This window comes from Lissotriton helveticus, chromosome 7 (assembly GCF_964261635.1).
Source record: "Lissotriton helveticus chromosome 7, aLisHel1.1, whole genome shotgun sequence".
Lineage (NCBI taxonomy): Eukaryota > Metazoa > Chordata > Amphibia > Caudata > Salamandridae > Lissotriton > Lissotriton helveticus.
Window position 1 is genome coordinate 1,262,667,926 of NC_136068.1, and position 19,730 is coordinate 1,262,687,655.

A 19,730-nucleotide genomic window follows, 5' to 3' on the forward strand; every position below is an offset into this window, starting at 1 on the left:
AAAAACCTTATTCAATCAAATCAACAAAGAAAAAAGCCCCCTTTATTTCCCCTCATTTGATGTTGGGGGCATTGGTGAATGTATGACTACACAATGGGAACTTGTTGGACCTCTGGTTACCTTGCTACCAAATCAAAACACTCCATCTAGTGTGGCTCACTGGTTAGAGGCGGCAGACCCGAGAACAGAGGACGGCCCGGGACCAGGGTTCGATTCCCGGCGCAGCAGGTTTCTGGACCAGGGTCAGCGGACTCGATAATTCTCTCGCCTCGGTGCCCACTCTGATCAGCGTTCACACTCGGCAACTCTGGGCATTAGCTGGCCTCATCTTCACTAACGGCCCCACCAGACCGCCGGGGATGCCTGGTCTCACCCTGGAGATACCCATTAAGGGACCATCTCTCAGGGAAGCCAGGAAGGGTTTCGCAGCGGTCGAAGCGCCTTGGGACCCTACGGGTAAGTAGTGCGCTATATAAATGCCTATACATTTACATACATTTACATTTACATCTAATGAAAAATGCATCTGGGAGACTTTTTTTAGCTCCAGCCTAGGCAGCGCGCATTTGCTGTCTTTGTATTCACTATATGGGCTTTAAGCACGCCCAGCGCTTCTCATTGGTTGTTTCCTCTGGCTTTTGAAATTCCTTTGCTGTTGGTAAATGTTTACATTTGTCCCACCTTTTGGCTGTTTTGCTGCCGCCATGGTGACTACCTCTGCTACATGGATCCTTTCCCCATTGACCTTATGTTTAGTTTCGACACACTCTTTTTATTTATTTAATTTGTTTTTGCAACTTGGGCTATCTTGCCCAGATGTTTAGACTCCCACCGAAACTAGAACCTGGTTCCCCAGCATCAAAGTGATGCGCTTTAGCCGTTACACCACTTCCTCTCCCGTCTATTGATTAACCAGGGAAGCTGTGAACAGGCCTGTAAATAATATTCTTATCTTGTTCAACTACTAGCTGATGGATGTTTCCAAACAGCAAAATGTAAACAAATGGCTGTTATATTTTTTCCTGTCCTGTCCCCCAATCATTATCTTCCCGCTTGCTACTCCTGCGCCCTCGGGACAGCAACGCTGCCCAAACAATGGACGCATCGGAAGACCGGGATTCAATCCTTGATTCTCTCTGTGTTGGTACTCTGTGAAGCTCTCAGCTGTTTCAGCCGACGCTCTGAAAATTCGTCTTCAAAAATCCAGGAGGCAAGAGGGAAACGAACGGGCAAGATTTAGATGAGGTAAGTGTGAGTGTCTAAATGTAGTGCAAAGAAGCTTTTTTGTTTTCCAAACGTGCATAGTGTGTGACTTGTAATCAATATTTGGCACTGGTTTTGCAGAAGCAAATTTATTTCAAATATTAACCTTCTTGCTGAAATATTAGGCTTTCAAATGTATATCTGCATTTGTTTTAAAACTACATTACATAAATTATTGAATTTCTCCTTAAACAGCTGGAAATATACGTCCGCAACAGCGACTGTGACATTTACTCTCAGTGGGTCCACTTTATCAAATCATATGTTCATGCAGGTTGGATGAGGTCGGTGAGGAACTCGGGCTTTGGGGTTTGGCAGAAAGTGAGCTTTGTAACTGGAATAGTGGGGGCCGGGTTGTTCGAGTACATTCATGGTGACCTGGTTCCCATGTGAACACACTGTAAACAACTCCTTAGAATGGTGAACTTTGAATTACTAGTGCCAAAGCTGCCAAATTGTATTTCGACATTTATATTCTGCTAGCTACCTACACTTAAATGGGATGCTTAAAAGCTTGCTTGTTGTACCGTGTAAGGGTGTGTGTTTGGAACAGTGATTGTGATGATCCTGTCTTGGGTCCCACACCTGAGTAATGGTGTGTACGTGCTTCCACTACGACTTCACTTCTCTAGCAGGCGAAGGCAGATCAGGTGGCAGTATTTGATGCTCCCGATGACTCCCTCTGGCACACACGGACACTGCATCTCGCAGCACATGGGCTCCTGCCTGATCGGCATGGTGAACTCCTTCATAATGGCCCTTTTGGCATATGGCGTCAATGTCAGCTACTGCGCAAGGCCACGGCCCTTACCACAAGACAGTCTTTTCTATGATGGCCCCTCCTGGCACACAGGATCGCTGTCCGCTACCACACAAGGCTAGGGCCTTTACCGCAGTGCAGTCTTTTCCACGGCAGCGCTCCCTTGGCTTACGGGGGTGGCAGACTTTGTCCTCCACATGGGCGACAACCCGATGGGTGCAGCAGCTGTTTCCTCACACCGCGTACAATTAGTCCACTCGACAGGGCTCCCTACTGGACCTCGCTCATGCCAATTCTCTACTCTTACACAAAGGGCACATTGGTTTTGGCAAGCCACCAGGCACTGGTGCTGTCCCTCACCCAGCAGGGAGACTAGAAGGTCTTGGCCCCCAATCCTGGTCACAGGCAGACGTTTTGCAGCACTTCGCCTCCTCACTCAGCCTGTCTGCCTCCCCATCTCACACAGCCTGGCTGGTTGCTAAGCATATGACAATTTTTGGGGTCTCAAACGTCCCTTCTCAAACGTCCATTTCCAGACACCAAATGCGAATTAGGGTCTGTGTCTTTGAAGTTTTATGTTGGGGTTCTGCTTCCTTTGAAGTGTCTGCTCTCTGCTCCCTCAACCTCTTGAAAAGCAGTCTGTCACAGCAGAACTGTCTTCATAACTGATAGTCCCTCAACACAGATCATGGGAGTGACTAGAGTTCATAACTGGATGCCAGCCACAGTGATATGTGCATCAAAAGGTTAGCCCAGGACCCCCAGCTCTGCTCTTTATGATTCTCTTATCAGCCCCATCTCCTTCCTGAGATGTGCCCTAGCCCCTTCCTTGTTTTTTAAAGTTTTTTTTTTATATAGCGCGAACTAGACCCGAACCGAATCAGGTATCAGAGCGCTTTACATAGCACCAGTTACGTTACATGAAGATAGACATTTAATCAAAGAGCACCCCTTGAAGTGATCAGGGGAAGCCTGACTCTCCCCTCCCTAGTTTGTGCCCCACTCAGCTTACAGGAAAGAAGCAATACACAAATCTGTTTGCGGGATCTCTCTACTTCCTCTTCAGGTTTCACTACTCAGGCCGGGTTATCCCAAAATGGAATCCAGGGCACTCCATGTATTGCACCATTCGCAGGCACACGTACACCCAGTGCATGTACAAAGCATACATGCACTACACAGTGCTGTATCCTCCACGTACTCTACCACTAATAAGCACACATACATCCAGCATATGAATTTAACATGTGCACACTGCCCAGCACTGAAACGTTTTTGTACTGTAACACTCATAGGCACACATACATCCAGCATATGTATTTAACATGCACTCACTGTCTCTTTATTTATTGTACCACTCATAGGTACACATACCTGCACGAACTACACAGCACTACATCCTTCAGATACTGTAGCACGCATAGGCATATATATCCTTGCATTGTACCTTTAGCAGGCATACATACACCCAGTGTTGTGTGGCGTTTTAGGCTCCGAGTGAATTTTCTCGATTCATGCCCTTATATAGGTACAATTCACATTGCCCTAATATAGGCATAGAAATCATTCCCTTATTTAGACATAGCCCATGCAGACTATATACAGGCATGGCTACTTCTACACATACCAAAGGTCACAATGATTTCTTGGAAAATTGGCTTAAGAAGTCAGGGACCTTCCCTTGCCTGAATATTGATTTGTCCAAGAACTCATGTACTTTGCAAAGAACTACTATTCCCTAGGGGTTCTTTCCTGACGTTATCATGACCGACCAAACTAGACACCTTCAAGGTATAAATATGCCTTCACTTGCTACAGTAAGACACGGTGGTTCGGAGCAGTTCGACTATCTACTTGCCTGACGCAGCTCACTACAGCAAGTGCTGAAGGAAGCCGACCCTCCAGCTGATGCACTGATCGAGAGGCTGCCTTTCTCTCGCTAAGAATCCAGCTCCAGTGTTTCCAAGCTCCCCATGCGGGGTGTTGGGAAATCGAGTCCTCCCTCGTACTAGACTTAGGTTAGGTACATTGGGGTAGGCGTATTTTAGAAGCACCAGTTGAGTATTTTAGTCATTGTTACTTATGTATGTATTTTTATGGCTTAGAAACCATACAATGCTCTTACAGTATTATTTTATAATATTGTTTTCGCTGTACGCATTATACTTTGCAACCTGCATTACGATTGTAGCAGTTCATTTATTTTGCATGAGAAAGAAGACTGTTCAATAAATCCTTTTATTGAAAACGCCTGTCTCTCTATTTCTCTTTACCTCTGTGGAAACGAAGCATGCACGATTAACTGAGTGAAATTCTAATCTATTTTTTTCCGCGACTCTAGAGATATATTTCTTATTCTTGGGAAACAAAGTTGTCATGTTTATGCGGTTGTCAGAAACGAATTCCTTTTTGTGAATTCGAGAAAGTTTCTAGTGACCTCTGAGCTAGCTGGCACTCACTATTAAGTTTAATATATTCGATAGAGACCTAGTCGACCTCAGTCCTACGTCTAAACTATAGGATATATTATTCCAATGTGCAGAGCCTATTGGGAATATAAGAACTACACTACATGGCGCCCAACATTCGGTTAAACACTAATTTAACGTTAGATACTAAAGTAACTTAGTCGTGCTTTTCTCAGAGACCCCTTTTCCCGTAAATACTCCAATAGACGTCTGGAGTGGGTAAAAGGATAAAATATCCGACATAACGGAGTAGGATGAAAATCCTATGTATTAGTTTTTGGTTTGTTCAACGTTGAAGGATACAGTGTTCCAAAATATTGTGCACCTTATCTTTGTTTCCTTGAAACTTGCTCTGCAACTTTCATTAAACAATGGCGAAAAACGGCGACAATAACGCAACCGGCGGAGCTGCAGCAGATGCAGCCCTACCAGGTCTTGACGTTACAGGCTTTAATGAAGCAGACGCGGATGCAATAATCATACCAGAAAATGTAAGGAAAACCATCACTATAAAACTTATAACAAATGGCCTATCATCAAGAGGTGGTAGGGTAATTTTTGTCATAGAGGCACATGAATATCGACAGACAGAGGTATTCTATGCATGGATTATGTTCCCTGAAGCAAATCCAGTAACACATGTGTTTCACTTCTACAAAGAAGAGGAACAACCAAAGCTCAAAAATGTACTCAAATCGAGGCAGTATTTCCTGATACTACCCCTCATGAGAAACACAGAGTTCTGACAATCTGGGGGAGGAGCCAAGCCAGCGACCGCGATGGCCGCTTAGGCTCCCGGCTCCGTGAACCTCCACGCCCTGTGCCTACATCCTGACCTATATCCTGAGCCGGCGCTGTGTATTCGTGTATGTGACGAGATGCTGTCGCTGGCGGTGTGCTTCCGTGGTCCCAGCGAGTTTTGGAACCATAGAACCTTCCCCCTGCAGTCTGCGGCCTCCGTGGTCTAGGGGCCGGGGAGCGGCGTGAGAGGACGGCCGGCCATTACTGCTGCAACATCGGACGCTGGGGACTGGGAGGAGCTGACCGGTCGGCATTGGAAACCCGGCTGTGCTAATTTTCGGCGGCCGTTTTCTAGCCCATCCTGCGGACAATTCGATGTGTGTACCGAGCATTGTGTGCTTGTAGGGACCCCACCATATCTGAGTCCCTCGTACGTGCGCAGCTCGGCCATTGCCCGTGTCTTCCCGATATTTGCGGGTGCTTCCCGGTGAAGTGGTGAAGACTTTGCTAGTGCACCTTGGCCCCAGTCTGTGCTGTTCTCCTGGTGCTTCTTGTCCTTGCTCTACTACCTTTCGGGGGTGCAACATGGACCCTGGTGCTCCTTTGTGTGCTGCTCGGACTCGTCGCACCGCTGTGCTGGAGGGGGCCGGATCGATTGGTCTGGAGAGTGACATCCTGATTTGTGGTCCTCTGCCCTGCACTGAAGTTGCTGTATGGGGGGACGCAGCGGCTCAGACACTCGGGGCAGAGCCCTCGATCCGTGCTGTCCTTGTCGCTTTCGGCTCCCTCCGCAATGCTTTGGAGGTGGGAGCCCGAGAACTGGGAAAGAAGCTGGACGCCATCTTGGTTGCACCGGGACCCATGAGCTTGGACTGCCCTCGCGTATGTGCTGCTGCACCCGTCTCTATATCCGAGCAGAAGGATTTGGCTACATCAGGGACCGTGGCGACGCTGGAAGACCTGGCTTTTACGATAGCTATGCTTAGCTCAATCAGTTGTGCACGTGACTTGTCGGGACTCAGGTCGGCCCTGCGGACGGAACATCGCTGCCGAACAGTGCCTTTGACTACCCAGCCGTCATGTCTTTTGCGGCTCGGTGGTGAGATTTGCTCTCCCATGCTGGCTCGGCTGTATCCTGACTGGAATTTGTCTGTTTGGGCTGTACTAAGAGGATTTGATTTCCAGACTCTGTGTTCGTATGGCTTTTGGCTGCCCCGGTCCCACGAGGAGAGACTTTTGCTTTGTTTATTTGGATCGTTAGTGAGCGCTATATTGAAGAGTGCGGTGCTTGCTCAACGTACATGTGTTGGTAGGTGGGATAGAGCAGGTCAGGGGTGAATCTGTTTAGATTTCAAGGGATGGACGCTCGGCCAGTGATAGCGACGATTGCATTCTGATATATTGTCACAAAGGCGCCATTGGCTACTGATGTTCCCCGGGTTTCACTGGAATCGGACCTGGGGCCGTTTGTCGTGCACGGGGTGGGGGGGGGGGGGGGCCGGGGGCCGTCTCGAAGGTCCTCCTCCATACTTTCCTATCTGTTGGGGTTTTAGTTGTTAATGGGGCGACAGGCACGCTATTTGGGGGGGGGGGGTAGGCCATAGCCTTCTCAAGTGTGCGGGGTGGGGGTTTGGGGGATTTTCTTATTGTATCTCCTTGTTTCTATGGCCTCCTTTTTTTCTTTCTTTCTTTCTTTTCGTAGCTTTCTTAACTTCTTCTCTCTCTGGAGTACGTAGTGGGTCACATTCTGTGCTGTTAGGAGGGGTTTTTCTGAATTGTACGCCTATATATGCCAATAGTATTCTTCGATTCTGTGGGAGGGAGGTGGGGTGGCGCTGCGGGAGTATTTGCTTGTTTATCCTGATTTATATCGTTTTATGTCATCCTTTTGATTAATTGGCTCGAACTTTGGATATCCTGCTCCATGGCTAACCTTACGTATGACTTCGTTCGACTGTTGGTTGTCTGATCCTTAATTCTATATCATAAAATGGAATCCTTTCGAATCCCGGTTTTCACTGGGCATGCTCAACGATAATATCATATTCTGACTTTTGCTATGGTTCCGGAATGCGGGCGGATGGGTTTCGTCATACTTGATTTGAATTGCTCTGCATCTAACTAGCGGCCGGCCCGGAGGGTTGTAGGCCCGTATCTGTATTCTTTTGGTGTAACAATAAAGGTTTTCAAAAAAAAAAATACAAAAAAAAATTCTGACAATCTGTTTACCAATGGGGATCGCACCACACCTGGAGTACTGCGACACTTGGGGTACAGTCTTTGCTGCAATCGACACTAAAACACATGGTGTTCCGTCTATGGCGGTAATACCAGACGTCTTGAAACAGATTCAAAATTAATATGAGGCAGAGCCTGCTTTAAATCTAGGTATGAAATTACTGAAGGATTTCAAACAGATCTCAACAATAATATTAGCTAATATTAAAGGTGAGGCAGCATCCGTGGTAATCCGCCCAAAGCTAAGAGAATTTGATGTAACTGAGAAACCATGTGAACTGGCCAGAATAATTGAAAAATCCTATGAAGAACTAGGTAGAGAAAGTTTGGGTGGTAAACCAGTGAAACCCCAACTGACTGAAAGTCCTGAAAAGGTCTTTATTAAAAACACTCTTACTCTTCCTAAAAAGAAGTGGGAGAACACTAAACAAACTTCTAAAGAGAAACGTTTTCATTCCAGGGGTAGGTCTCCTCAAAAGGAGTCCTCTGAAAGGAGGTATGACTTCAGGAATAGAGATAATTTGAGAAAACCTGATAGATATTAAGATACTGATACACGTTCCTCTCGTACCTTTCAGACTTCCTCACAGAAATCGGTAAGAAGAGGACGGTCAGAACACAAGGAAGAACGTGTGAAGTCCAAAGACGATCAACACGTAACAAAAAATAAGAAAACTCAATTGACCAAAAAGAAGGTAGCAGGTCTAAAAATCAGACATGCGGAGGATCTTGAGGACACAACTCATGAACGGGGAGTGGGCTCAGACAATGTTGGACAGGGCAGCAGAAGTAACCGTAGCTCGCAAGATTTGAAGGATCATCTGGAGACAGTAGCCTTGAATGAGTACATCCAAGTTGAAACTGCAGATACCAGGGTTAATGTATCCCATAAGTTATATGAAGTAATGCTCCGGATGGAGGGGGACATAACTAGAAAAATAAGAGCACACTTTTGGGAAAAGCTCTCTAAGGGTTATGACATTCTTCTAGCTGAAAAAGACTGGCCACCTAAATTTGTCAGGGAGTGCCCACATGGCGAAGACATCATTATGTGTAGCCTGTGTGGTTCCTGACAATCAAGAATCACTCCTGCCTCGCACTCCTTTCAATTTTCCTTAAGTAATAAATCCACGTTAATTTGTTTGCTTCATAAAAATTTTTCTTTTCAGGTATTTTCAGTATTTTCAATGATCATACTTTCTGTATCTTGTATTGTTTTCATACAATTGTTCATGCATTTTTAGTTCCCAATGCATTTCAAGCACAAAGCCCTTCTTCAGGGAATTCCTTGTCTGAAACAGTTAATATGTAGTAGTTTAGTAAACTGGTATACATTCACTCTTGCTACAATTTTATACGCATAGTTTTCACATAGTTTTAGACCCCGCATTCCATGTGTCACAATGTGTTGTTAAGTGCAACCTTTGCCTTATATCCCATTTTCCTGTCGTGTAACCAGCTGATGTATGGTAAAATGTAATAAAGACCTTATATCCCTGTTGTCCTAAAAACGTGCTTGATGGGGATGGTGAAACTAACCTTTGCGCAATTGTCATGAGTTTTCAAAACGATGAAAAAAACGTGAAACCACGATCTAAAAAACCAATGAATAACCGTCAAGGTTCATGAACTTTTAGTACGAGTTGAGCTCAACAACGATCTGTATAACAGAGTCGAATGACGCTGGAACAGCGTTTTACCTGTGGTTGTCGGTTGATGTATATCGGTATGTTCCCGTCTTTCCGATAGCCCGCGGGTTTGCTGAGCTGTTTGCAAGCCCCGATCATGTGACCGGAAAACGCATCGTGTTAAATGCCGGAGGTACAAAAAGAAACGAGGGACTGGCGTCCTGGTTGTGCTTGGGTGTTCTAAAGGTAAATAAACGAGGGACTCGGTCGACTTAAAAAATCACTTTATGTCAGAAAAGTGTGAGATCGGAATGCAGTTTTAAACGAACTGCTCCTGGTGTAAATGTTTGTTGGGGGTCTAAAGTGACTTCTATGATACTTACTGTGATGTTAATTCATATCCAACTTATAGGCAATCAAAACACAAATCAAGTGAAGTACGTACAGTACATTAGGTCATATGTAATAGCAACATGATTGTGACAATTCACGTGCGTACTTACATCAAGCTTGATAATCAAAATTATAAAAAACAGATTTATAAGAAGCAATTAAAATCTAATTTTTCATTGAGTCCAGATGGATTCATCGTGTTGAGGAAGTTTATCCAAAATGTTTCTCTCCTTAAGAGATGGCTGTTATTGTCTCTTCCTGGCAAAATTGGCACATTTTCCAAAATGCAAAATCGAAGTTGACTCACATTATGATTTGCTTTGTTAAAATGCATGGCAATAGGTGATTTTTGGTTGTTTAATCGAATGTTGCTTTTATGTTCGATTATTCTGGTTTTTAGTTTGCGTTGGGTTATACCCACGTATGACATCCCGCACGGGCATCTTAACATGTAAATTAAGTTACTTGAATCGCATGTGCCTGTCACTTTCAACTTTATGGGTGTTCCTTTTGTAGGGTGATTGATGATGTTGCTTTTTATTATTGCTGAGCAGTTGCCACAGTTGTGGCAGGGTAAAGTGCCTTTGTAGGTCATTACCGTTTGTTTAGATGTTTGTCTAATCAGTTCTTTCACGTTTTTAGTTCTTTCATAGGCGAAAATGGGAGGTTTCTTGAAAATTCCTTTGAAATCATCCTCAAGGGTTAAAAGTGGCCAATGCTTTTTGATACTTCTTTTGATTTCTCCACTTCTTGTGGAAAACTTTGACACGAATACCATTCTCTGCTCCTCTTCTTTAGTTTTTTGTGTGAGTAAGTGTCTTCTTTGGAGTTTGTCTGCTCTCTCCGCGGCTGATTCCAGGATGGTGTCAGGATATCCCCGCTTCTTAAATTTGTCCAATGTTTCCCTTTTGTGCTTCTGATACAGTTCATCGGTTGATGCTATTCTTTTTATTCTCAGCAACTGAGAAAATGGTAAATGATGTTTGAGTGAGTTTTGATGGAAGCTGTTGTAGTGCAGTAAATTGTTTCTGTCAGTTGGTTTGGAAAATACGCTAGTAGTGATCACTCCATCGTTGTTGTTTATCAGTACATCCAAAAATGATAATTCTTTTTTGTTAATAGTGAAGGTAAACTGAATCCTTTCATTAGCCTGGTTTAAACTCTTTAGAGCCTGTTCTAGGCTATCTTGATTCCCTTTCCATAGAACAAAAATATCGTCGATGTATCTCTTATAGATAATTAAATTCTCCTGCCATTGTTCGTTATTGAGTATGTGGTCAATCTCAAACCTGTGCATAAAGGTGCTCGCGTAGCTGGGAGCTGCGCAATTGCCCATAGATGTACCAGAGGCCTGTATATAAAATTTGTCTTTCCACTTAAAATAGCTGTGATACAACGTGAAATGTAACAAATCCATTATAAACACTTTCAAGTTTTCAGGTTTGTCCTCATTGACTAAAAAACTTTCTACCGCTGATATACCCAAATCATGAGGTATAGAAGTGTAAAACGACTTCACATCTATGCTTGCCATAAGCATGTCACTGGTAAATTTGTCTTTTTCGTCTTCGAGTATATTTAGAAAATGAGTTGTGTCCTTTATGTAAGTGCTGCTATTTTGAACAATGTTTTGCAAGTGTCTATCAATATATTTCCCCACGGGTTCATATATTGATCCAATAGTTGATACAATGGGTCGTAAGGGTGGTGTTGTTGCGTTCTTATGAATTTTAGGAATCATATATATATATGGTATATTTGGATTGGCCTTCGTTAAGTACTCTCTCTCTTTCAGACCGATGGTTCCTAAATTCATGGCTGTTTCAATTGTGGTGTTCAGGATTTTGATGAATTCTTTCGTTGGGTCTGAGGTCATGACTGTGTATGTATTAGTATCGTTGACATGGGTATCTACACTCTGTTCATAAAACGTTGTGTCCATCACAACTAATGCACCCCCCTTATCCGCTTGTCTGATTGTAACCTGGGAATTATTGGCCAGGTTTTGTAGTATGCTTCTTTCTTTTTAAGACAAGTTGGTGTGCTTTGGTCTAGGGCGTTTGAAAATCCCTTCCATTTCCATTTTTATTCAACAAAGCCATGGAACTTGTGCCTCTTAAAACCCAAATAACAGTTCGTCAAGAAACGCCTGTCTACAATGAAATAGCATCTGACTATACTAATATGACAAGTGATCAAGTAGTTCCAACGATTTCAACTAATCCTGCTGCAATCCCTACAATTGACAGAACTGCTTCTGGCTATTTTATTAACTTTGATACGTTCTTGAGTATCCCAGCGAGCCTGAAACAACGCCAGCTAAAAGAACTTTTAAAGAACAAACAACAGAACTTTTTCATCAACTGGCAAAGACGTATCTGGTTTCACCATGGATTGAACTTTGGATTGTGTTGGGTGTACTTTTTCTTCTACTTTGGTTGACTATGGTAATTACTTTGGGAATGCGGATAAATGGAAGATATAGTAAAAAGGACACAGCAAGTAAGAACAACTTCTTGCTCCTCAAGCCACACAAATCATCTCATCATGAACAAAGAGACTTGTCATCAGTGAATATCACAGCCGTTCCTATACCTGGTGGTATAGCTTGGGACAGAATTGATTATGACATCTTTGGTCCTGCAGAGCTGTTGAAAATTCCACACCAATTCAAGGTTTCCTTGAGTGACTTTGTTTCATCTAGTACCTTTTCTGATGATTGGGACTTTGAGACTGTTAATAATATGATGTCAGACTTAGAAATGTCTGCAAAATTAACAAATCATGAATACTTAGAAGGTTCATCAGATTATGAACAAATGTACTGTTATAATCACTGTGGTCATCATTTTTTGCACAAATCTGCAAATCCTAGAAATGTCTATACTTATAATCAATGGGAACATTGTCCAACGCCACCAAAGGGCAGCTCGAAAACATTTTATGACAAATTTCCATACTTTTCAGGTTTTAATTTTTCGAATCCGGAATCATTTACAAATAAGACAGGAACGAAAAGCATGCTGACAAACACAAAGCAAATTTATTCTGCGGCCTTTTATGCTCAATTGTCTACTTTAGGCTTTGACTTTTGGAAAGACAACATTGAGACAAAAACTGTCTGGGGTACAAAAGACTGGAAGGGGCAGGGACTAGAAGCTTTATTTAGAGCCTGCATCATCCCTGAACACATAATGTTTTGAAATTACACTGTTCAACAGACATCTTGTCTTGGCTTAGCTAAGATAAAAGATTTAAACAAACCATCCATACCTACACCTACACCTGATAGTAAGAACACTACTGAGGGGGTGGTCGACGTAAACAGAACAGATCCAGATTGGAACAAATGGTTAATCTGGCCCACAGACACAAACAACTGTCAAGATAGATTCCTGAATAAAACACAAGGGTTCACATTCACTAGGCCAGATCCATGATATGTCCAGAGACAACATCCAGGGATAGTAATATCATACAGTGTAGGAAAACTGTGCCTTGAGTGGCTACATAAATCTACACTAAAAGAAGTAAAACAACGCTTATCTTTACTTAAAGATGGCGTTGATTTGAGGAACTTCTTACAAGGACCAAACAAACCGCATCATAAACATTTTATACACGCCGTTATCTATGCTATTCATAATGAGGCTTGGACAATTACGCAAGCAGAGACTGCAGAACGAATACGCAAAATTGATTGTATTAATTTAGAGAAATCTCTCTCTGTAGTTGACAATGGGTTATCGACTCTGTCAAACAGAACATATTCTTTGGGCAACATAGTATCCTCTGCCATAGACATAATGGAACAGAACTTGGTCATGTTGCAACATGGTCAGTCACAATTGCAATCTATAATGCTTTTAGGCTGGACGTTACAAACCCTTCATTCTGGCTATGTGCCATGGCGTCTAATCAACACCACGTCATTGTTTTCTGAATTTAACCGTACAGATAAACAAATCACTTTGGCACCTAGAGGAGCAGACTATATGTTGCTGAGCATTGAAAAACTGGAAAGATGACCATTAGCTGTTTCTGAGAAACCAGCAACAGAATGCATAATACACGGTACAATCACTCTGCCTGTTACAATTTTTCATTTTCAGTATTGCTTAAAACATATACCAGCAGGCGAATATGAAAGGTTGGGTAAAGAATACATCAAGACATCCTGGGATTTGCCTTATACACACAGATGTTGTAGTGGGGGAAAAGAAGTGTTTCTTAGTGGTACAAATTGTGAAAACACACTAAGCGGTTCACTCTTATGTCAGGGTATTAACTTACACAGGGCCTGCGATGGTTCCTCGAACAACTTATCCTGCCACCTGCAAGGTTCTCCAGCTGCAGTGATTGATCCAATTTTTAGGCATCTTTCTAATGGAAGTTATATTATGTTGAATGATCACAGCTGCTGTGGCATGTTGCCAGGAATACCCTATCTTGTAAGTGTGTCAGCCAGGGCCACTTGCTGTATGCAAGCATTGTTTCCTAAAACCAAGACAGATGGGGAGTCGCCGTTATGGCCTTCACTGAACATCTCTTCTATACAAACTGATAATTTAAGCAGAATGAAAGCCATTCTTTTACAAAAAACTGTGCCACTGACCTCGTCCAGAGAGACGTATGATCTGCAAGTTGCAAGGACTTCTGCAGAGATACATGCCCTTTTATCCACAAATTGCCCTATACATTTCTCAGAAATGCTAGGTCATATCTTAAACATGTCTGATACAGTGGTATTGTACATGTATTTAAGACAGCTTTTTCGGGACTGTTAGCACCCTTTGAAGCAGTCCTAGGCATTTTTCCAAACTTCGTGCTCCATCTGCTCCCATATGGCAAGTCAAGTCACCATCGACACCCAGATCACCTTGGAGAATACCCTCCTGGCAATGAAGTGTCGTGAGCGCATAATACAGATTCTGGGACTTACTCGTTTGAGAGATTTGAATACCACATTGTTTCTATCATTCAGACCAATCTGGCAAGATTGCATCTTATCTGTTCTGCGATGCCTGCTATGTGGAGAAGAATGCGTGCTAGACATCTGTCTGACTCGCCCATCAGTCCTGCCAACGAAGTTGATACTTTGCTTGGACCAGTAACGGCTCATGCACTGTGTTGTCCCCAGCGGCTATCAATCCTGATGACGGCATTCATTGAGATCTCTTAGATGCAACATGCTGACGGTCAGATACGTGGTGCAACAGGCGCACAGGTACCATCTACTTCAAACATTGCTAATGCGACTGATGCTGATGGTGATGTTTCGCATCTATGTGCTATTGATCTGTTTAACGAGATAGTCCAACTTTCACCTACAGTAGTAGACAAATTCTTTACCAGCTTAGAAGATTAGATGTTTTCTCCAAACAATGATACTGACTTTTGAAGTTGCCACACAGTGTTGTGAGAGACTCTGAATTCGACGAAGGATGGGAGTGAAAGGAGAGAATTGAAATTCCTTCACCCCTCGGTCAACTTGTTTCTGCTGTATAAGTCGTGCCCACAGTGACGGGTCACTGCAGCATTCATCAGGACCCTTCGGATCCAAAAAAGAGGTACCCTCTAATCCTACTTCTGGTATCTGTGGAATATAATCCTTCCAAATCAGGGATACCCTATTTAAGCAAACACTCCGTAATCGAATTTCATCAAACGGATTGCTGGAAATAGCAAGGGGCTGGGAGTGACCCCTTGTAGTCAAATTTACGTCAAGGTAGGTGCACTTCCTGGATATTTTCCACCCGATACTGTGCTGGTTAATAAAGACCTGTTCACTCCTGCTGATCACTACACAACATTAGGTTGCTACAACCGCGCTCGTGCTGCTTAACTGCTGGTAAAGGGGTAGCCTTCCATCACTATGAGGTAAGCGCTTTGGGTGCCCCTTCCAGTCCAACAAGACCGCAATCTGTGAGACAGGCCTATGTCATGGCACACACGCATGATCTGTGTTTGCCTATGACAACAAAAATCTCCATTAGATATCCAGACATCAGTACAGTTGGGCACTCAGGGCAGGGGTGTCTGTCCATTATCATGCAGAGAACTTTTCCATTCAAACAGATGCCCTTTCTAGTTTACAATATGAAAACCCCAAACCAACTCCTAAGATGGAGAGGCTGGGTGGTTGAATTGGTAAAACCATCAGGAAAGTCCACCAGCTTTCCCATGGCTCAAACCGGTTCTGTGCACCACGACAAATTCTAAACCTTGCCCCGAAATAGATCATCACAACACCTGGGGATTCTCTCTCTTCATAAAAATCAACCATTTAAGTGACTTATGATCTGTTTGCACCACAAACTTAGTGCCAAACAAATATGGGTGAAATTTATGCCCGGCCCACACTATAGCAAAGCAGTCAATAGCTGCCCACTTCTGTTATCTAGGTAGTTATCTCTTACTAATAAAGGCTGCCGGACACTCTGTACCTTTGTCATTCACTTGAGCTACCACAGCTCCAGCTTGTTTGTCAGAGGCATCCGCCAACAAAAATCTGCGTTAGGGATCAAGACATGTATTACAAGGTAGAGGACTTTTAAGCCCCAACAGGATCACTCGCATAAATTTAAGACCCATCTTTTTTACCACCATATTAGGTATCACCCTCGCCCCCCCCTTCTAATTCCCTCAAGTTTGCTGTCAGGTATCTAATATATCACTCTCTGGTATATAATACACAATCTATTTATGCCGTATGTATGACCGAACCCCGCAGGCATTTACCCCACACACCCTTACCATGCTGTCAGTGCCCCGTGGGCAATGTTACCACGAGCTACTTTAGCACTCAAGTTGTTACAAAGTCCAGCGTCCCCTAAAGCAAATGGTTGCTTTAGGGGGCGCTGGACTTTGGAATAGTATAAATTACTATTGCAACATCAGTCTACGCAACAGTACGGTAGGTGTTGGACTTAAATTCAACATGAGCCCAACAACGCGACCCCTACAGCAAGTCACTGTAACAACTTGCGTGCTAAAGTAAGCGGGGTAACTTTGCATGTGGGGTACCAACCTCGTTGTAGAGGCTGGTTGTTGTAAAGACTGCGTGGTGAATGATGTTTCCCAATTATGCCTCTTAGGTACGATGTATTCATTCCCACTAATGACTGACCACAGTCACTGTACTTTCAACTACCCAATTACTACTAATTAATCTATGCATATATTCACCCTGACATATTTAGTCTATTTAACTATGTAGCTTGAAATCTGTAACACAACCATGCCATGGGTTATCGCAGGATGCAGTATCAGAACCCCGTTGTTTATGGCAATTTGTCACTGCTGCTTCAAATGGAGCTGTCAGGGTGCATATGAGGGTAGATATCAGTGTCCTTCAGGACTAAGTGATTGCTGGCGCGGGGAAGGAGGAAGTTCAGAGAAGGAACAGGGGTGAGCCCTTTCCTCATTACCAGGAGCAGAGCTCTTGGAAAGGCCACAAAGACCTTCAGATTCCTTGCATGCACGGAGATGTACAACTGGAGCACCATCAGCTATAGGCAAACGGATTCCTGTGACAGGTCAGTTGGATTTATGTTGGTTGGCTAGTGAGTCAGCCTGCCTTATCTGAAGCCTTATCTGAAGCAGTCAGTGAGAGGATCCACCATCCCAAACTTCCAAGCAGGCCAACATGTCAAACCGCCAAAAGAGCAATCAGATTATGAAGTGGGAGAAATCCCAAGTAACAAAACAACCATTTCACCTTAGCAGACATACTAGAGTGAGAGAGGAGACTAGTCCAATCGGTGGAGAGAGAGGTGGAAAAATCATAAGGAGCAGACTTGTTGGGCCTGTCGCTATGTTAGCAGAATGAATTAATCTGAGAAGATATGTAACTGATCTGGTGGAGGACTTGTTCTCTCTTCTCGCGACAGGGAACACACAGTAAAAGGAGGGGGAAAAAGTCTGCAAAAGGATACGGCACTAACAAGGAAGCTGATATGTTCTTTTCTCGGCGAAGGAATGGTCATTTAGTGAAGAGTTTCCTTATTACTCAAACCAGGCTAAAAAGGGAAGAGATGCATTCAGTAAATGAGAAGCTGAAAAGACTTTAATTGTGAAATTCTCTATTGATGCCTGTTGTATTTACTTGTGTCAATATCCCTGGGTAGTCTGGCATGAAGCAATACTCTGGACTAAACTTAGAGAGAGGTAAAATAAACCTGAAATACTGCACTGTAGCACTGGCTAGTGGTTTTGCATCCCACGAGAGCCCGAAGAAGTGCCACCACCCTGATTTGTGTAACTTATATCACCTTCCAAGAGTTAAATTAACTCACTGTTACCACTGTCATGTTGTTATGTATTGTATCTATTTGCCTATGTGCATAGAAGCGTCTGAGTTTTCTGGTTGCTTTATAATCAAAATAAACAATTATACAGTCAGTTCATGGGTACAGTATGCGGAAGAGTTTCCATATAAAGGGGAATCCTATTTGTTTTCTTTCTATGATATGCAATTTCCCTGAAGAGTCCATTATTTCACACTGAAAAGCACTGTCTATCAATATGTGATTAATGGAGTGTCTCTTAATTGTGATTATAGTGAGTGGACTATTTGCGCACAAAGTTTTAGTCAGAAGGGACAAAGTCTCTGCCAGTCAGCAGCCTCAAGTGTATCTTCTGGCACTGACTGAATTACACCATACCTGTACCAAGGCTTGAATGTATGAGGCTGCCCTATCACTGACACTCGAACTCTAAGGCTCTCAGCCTTGGGAGCACTCAGTCTGGCAGTATCACACACAACTCTGCTCACTCTTATATGAGGCTACGCATGGCATCCGGTGCCCCCTGCCAGACCATCACACATATTAGTAGATGGTGGTCCGCCCCTAACACATTGCTGCCCATGATATAATGTTGGTAAATCTTGGCATACTGTGTCTCACAAAATACTGAACTTGGCATGACAGTAATAATTCTTCGCATATTTTGGGAAACTTAAGTATGATGCAGCCCATGACAGGCATAATGCTGGTCCTGGGTTAATTCTTGCCAAAATCTGGACATCGCGATTTTGTTTATCCCTGCCAAGGCAGGACGTTGGCACTGTATACCGGTTGTAATTCTGAGCATATTCTGGCTAAACATAATGGTGCCTATCCCTGAAATAAAGTTGACCCTGTCATTCATGATAGTACCGATTTTAGGCATGTAGATCTATGTATCAGGGTGGCAATTATTGGCATATTGTACGCTTCTGTTTGTATGAGCTACCAATTATAGGCGTGTAAAGCTGTGGGTGGCACGTTGGAACATTCCGCGATGGGCAACAAACAAATGTCCTCTACATCTGTTCTATTCATGGAAGACAAGTTCATAGGCACAGTACCCATCCATCCATACACCCATTCTTAGTTATCCATCTATCCATCAATGTACTCCCTCATTTATCAGTCCACACACTGAAAACACCTGCTAGTGCTTATACTCCCATGCACTTTTCCATTTATGCATCTATCTACATAATCATTTCTGCACTCACTCGGCTATCAAGTCTTCCAACCGTTGGCTCATTCTCGCGTTCACCAACGTTCTAGTCAATACGCGCCAATCAATTAAGAAATATACTACGAAAAATAAAACCGCCCTACTGACTTTGTCATTGTTTGCTTTCCTTCGGAAACCAGTATTTTTAGTCTTGCTTTTCCTTTTTAAAATGTAATCCCAAGAGCTTCTATGTACATAGAATAAACATACAGAGCAATTTATTCATGAGATATTAGAAAACTAGCACTCATTGTCCGTTATGCCAGAGGAAGGCAATGGGGCAGCCTCAAAACTCAGTATGTTGTTCTATCACGCTCTTCATCAGCAGTACACAGTATAACCCAAACCATATATACCCGGTGGAGTCTTGGTTCTTGATTCCCTTTTGCCCGGTCTACTCGCCATGCTTGCGCTCTCTCTCTCTAGGGCTGCTCCCAGCGTCTCCATAGAAACAGCAAACAGTCGCAAGCGAGTACAAAGCGCAGACCAGAGAGGACGCGCGAGACTCCGGGAGCATTGACAGCGATAAGAGACAAGAATTGTGGCCATTTTGGAACGGGGGATTTATTCATCACAAGCCGAAGTCGAGCTGCGAGCATCAGTTCCGCAGTAATTTTGCGATGGGATGCGTCGAATCCAGTGCACTTTAAGGTTCACCTAAGGTTATCCACCCGACTATCTCTGACAGCATTCATGGCAATAGACTCGATTCAGGCGTCTCCCGCCTGA

The 19,730-nt window shown here is 43.5% G+C and overlaps 1 protein-coding gene across 2 annotated transcripts in view; it reads right to left on the reverse strand.

Annotated features, from left to right (window-relative positions):
- Positions 1–19,468, reverse strand: part of MYCBPAP (MYCBP associated protein) — a 1,019,029-nt gene extending 999,561 nt beyond the window's left edge. For both annotated transcript variants that reach the window (XM_078654453.1, XM_078654451.1), the window contains exon 1: positions 19,358–19,468. In XM_078654453.1, the coding sequence (XP_078510579.1) occupies positions 19,358–19,448 (91 nt within the window). In that variant the 5' untranslated portion in view covers positions 19,449–19,468. The remainder of the gene's footprint in view (positions 1–19,357) is intronic.
- Between the last annotated feature and the right edge of the window lie 262 nt (positions 19,469–19,730).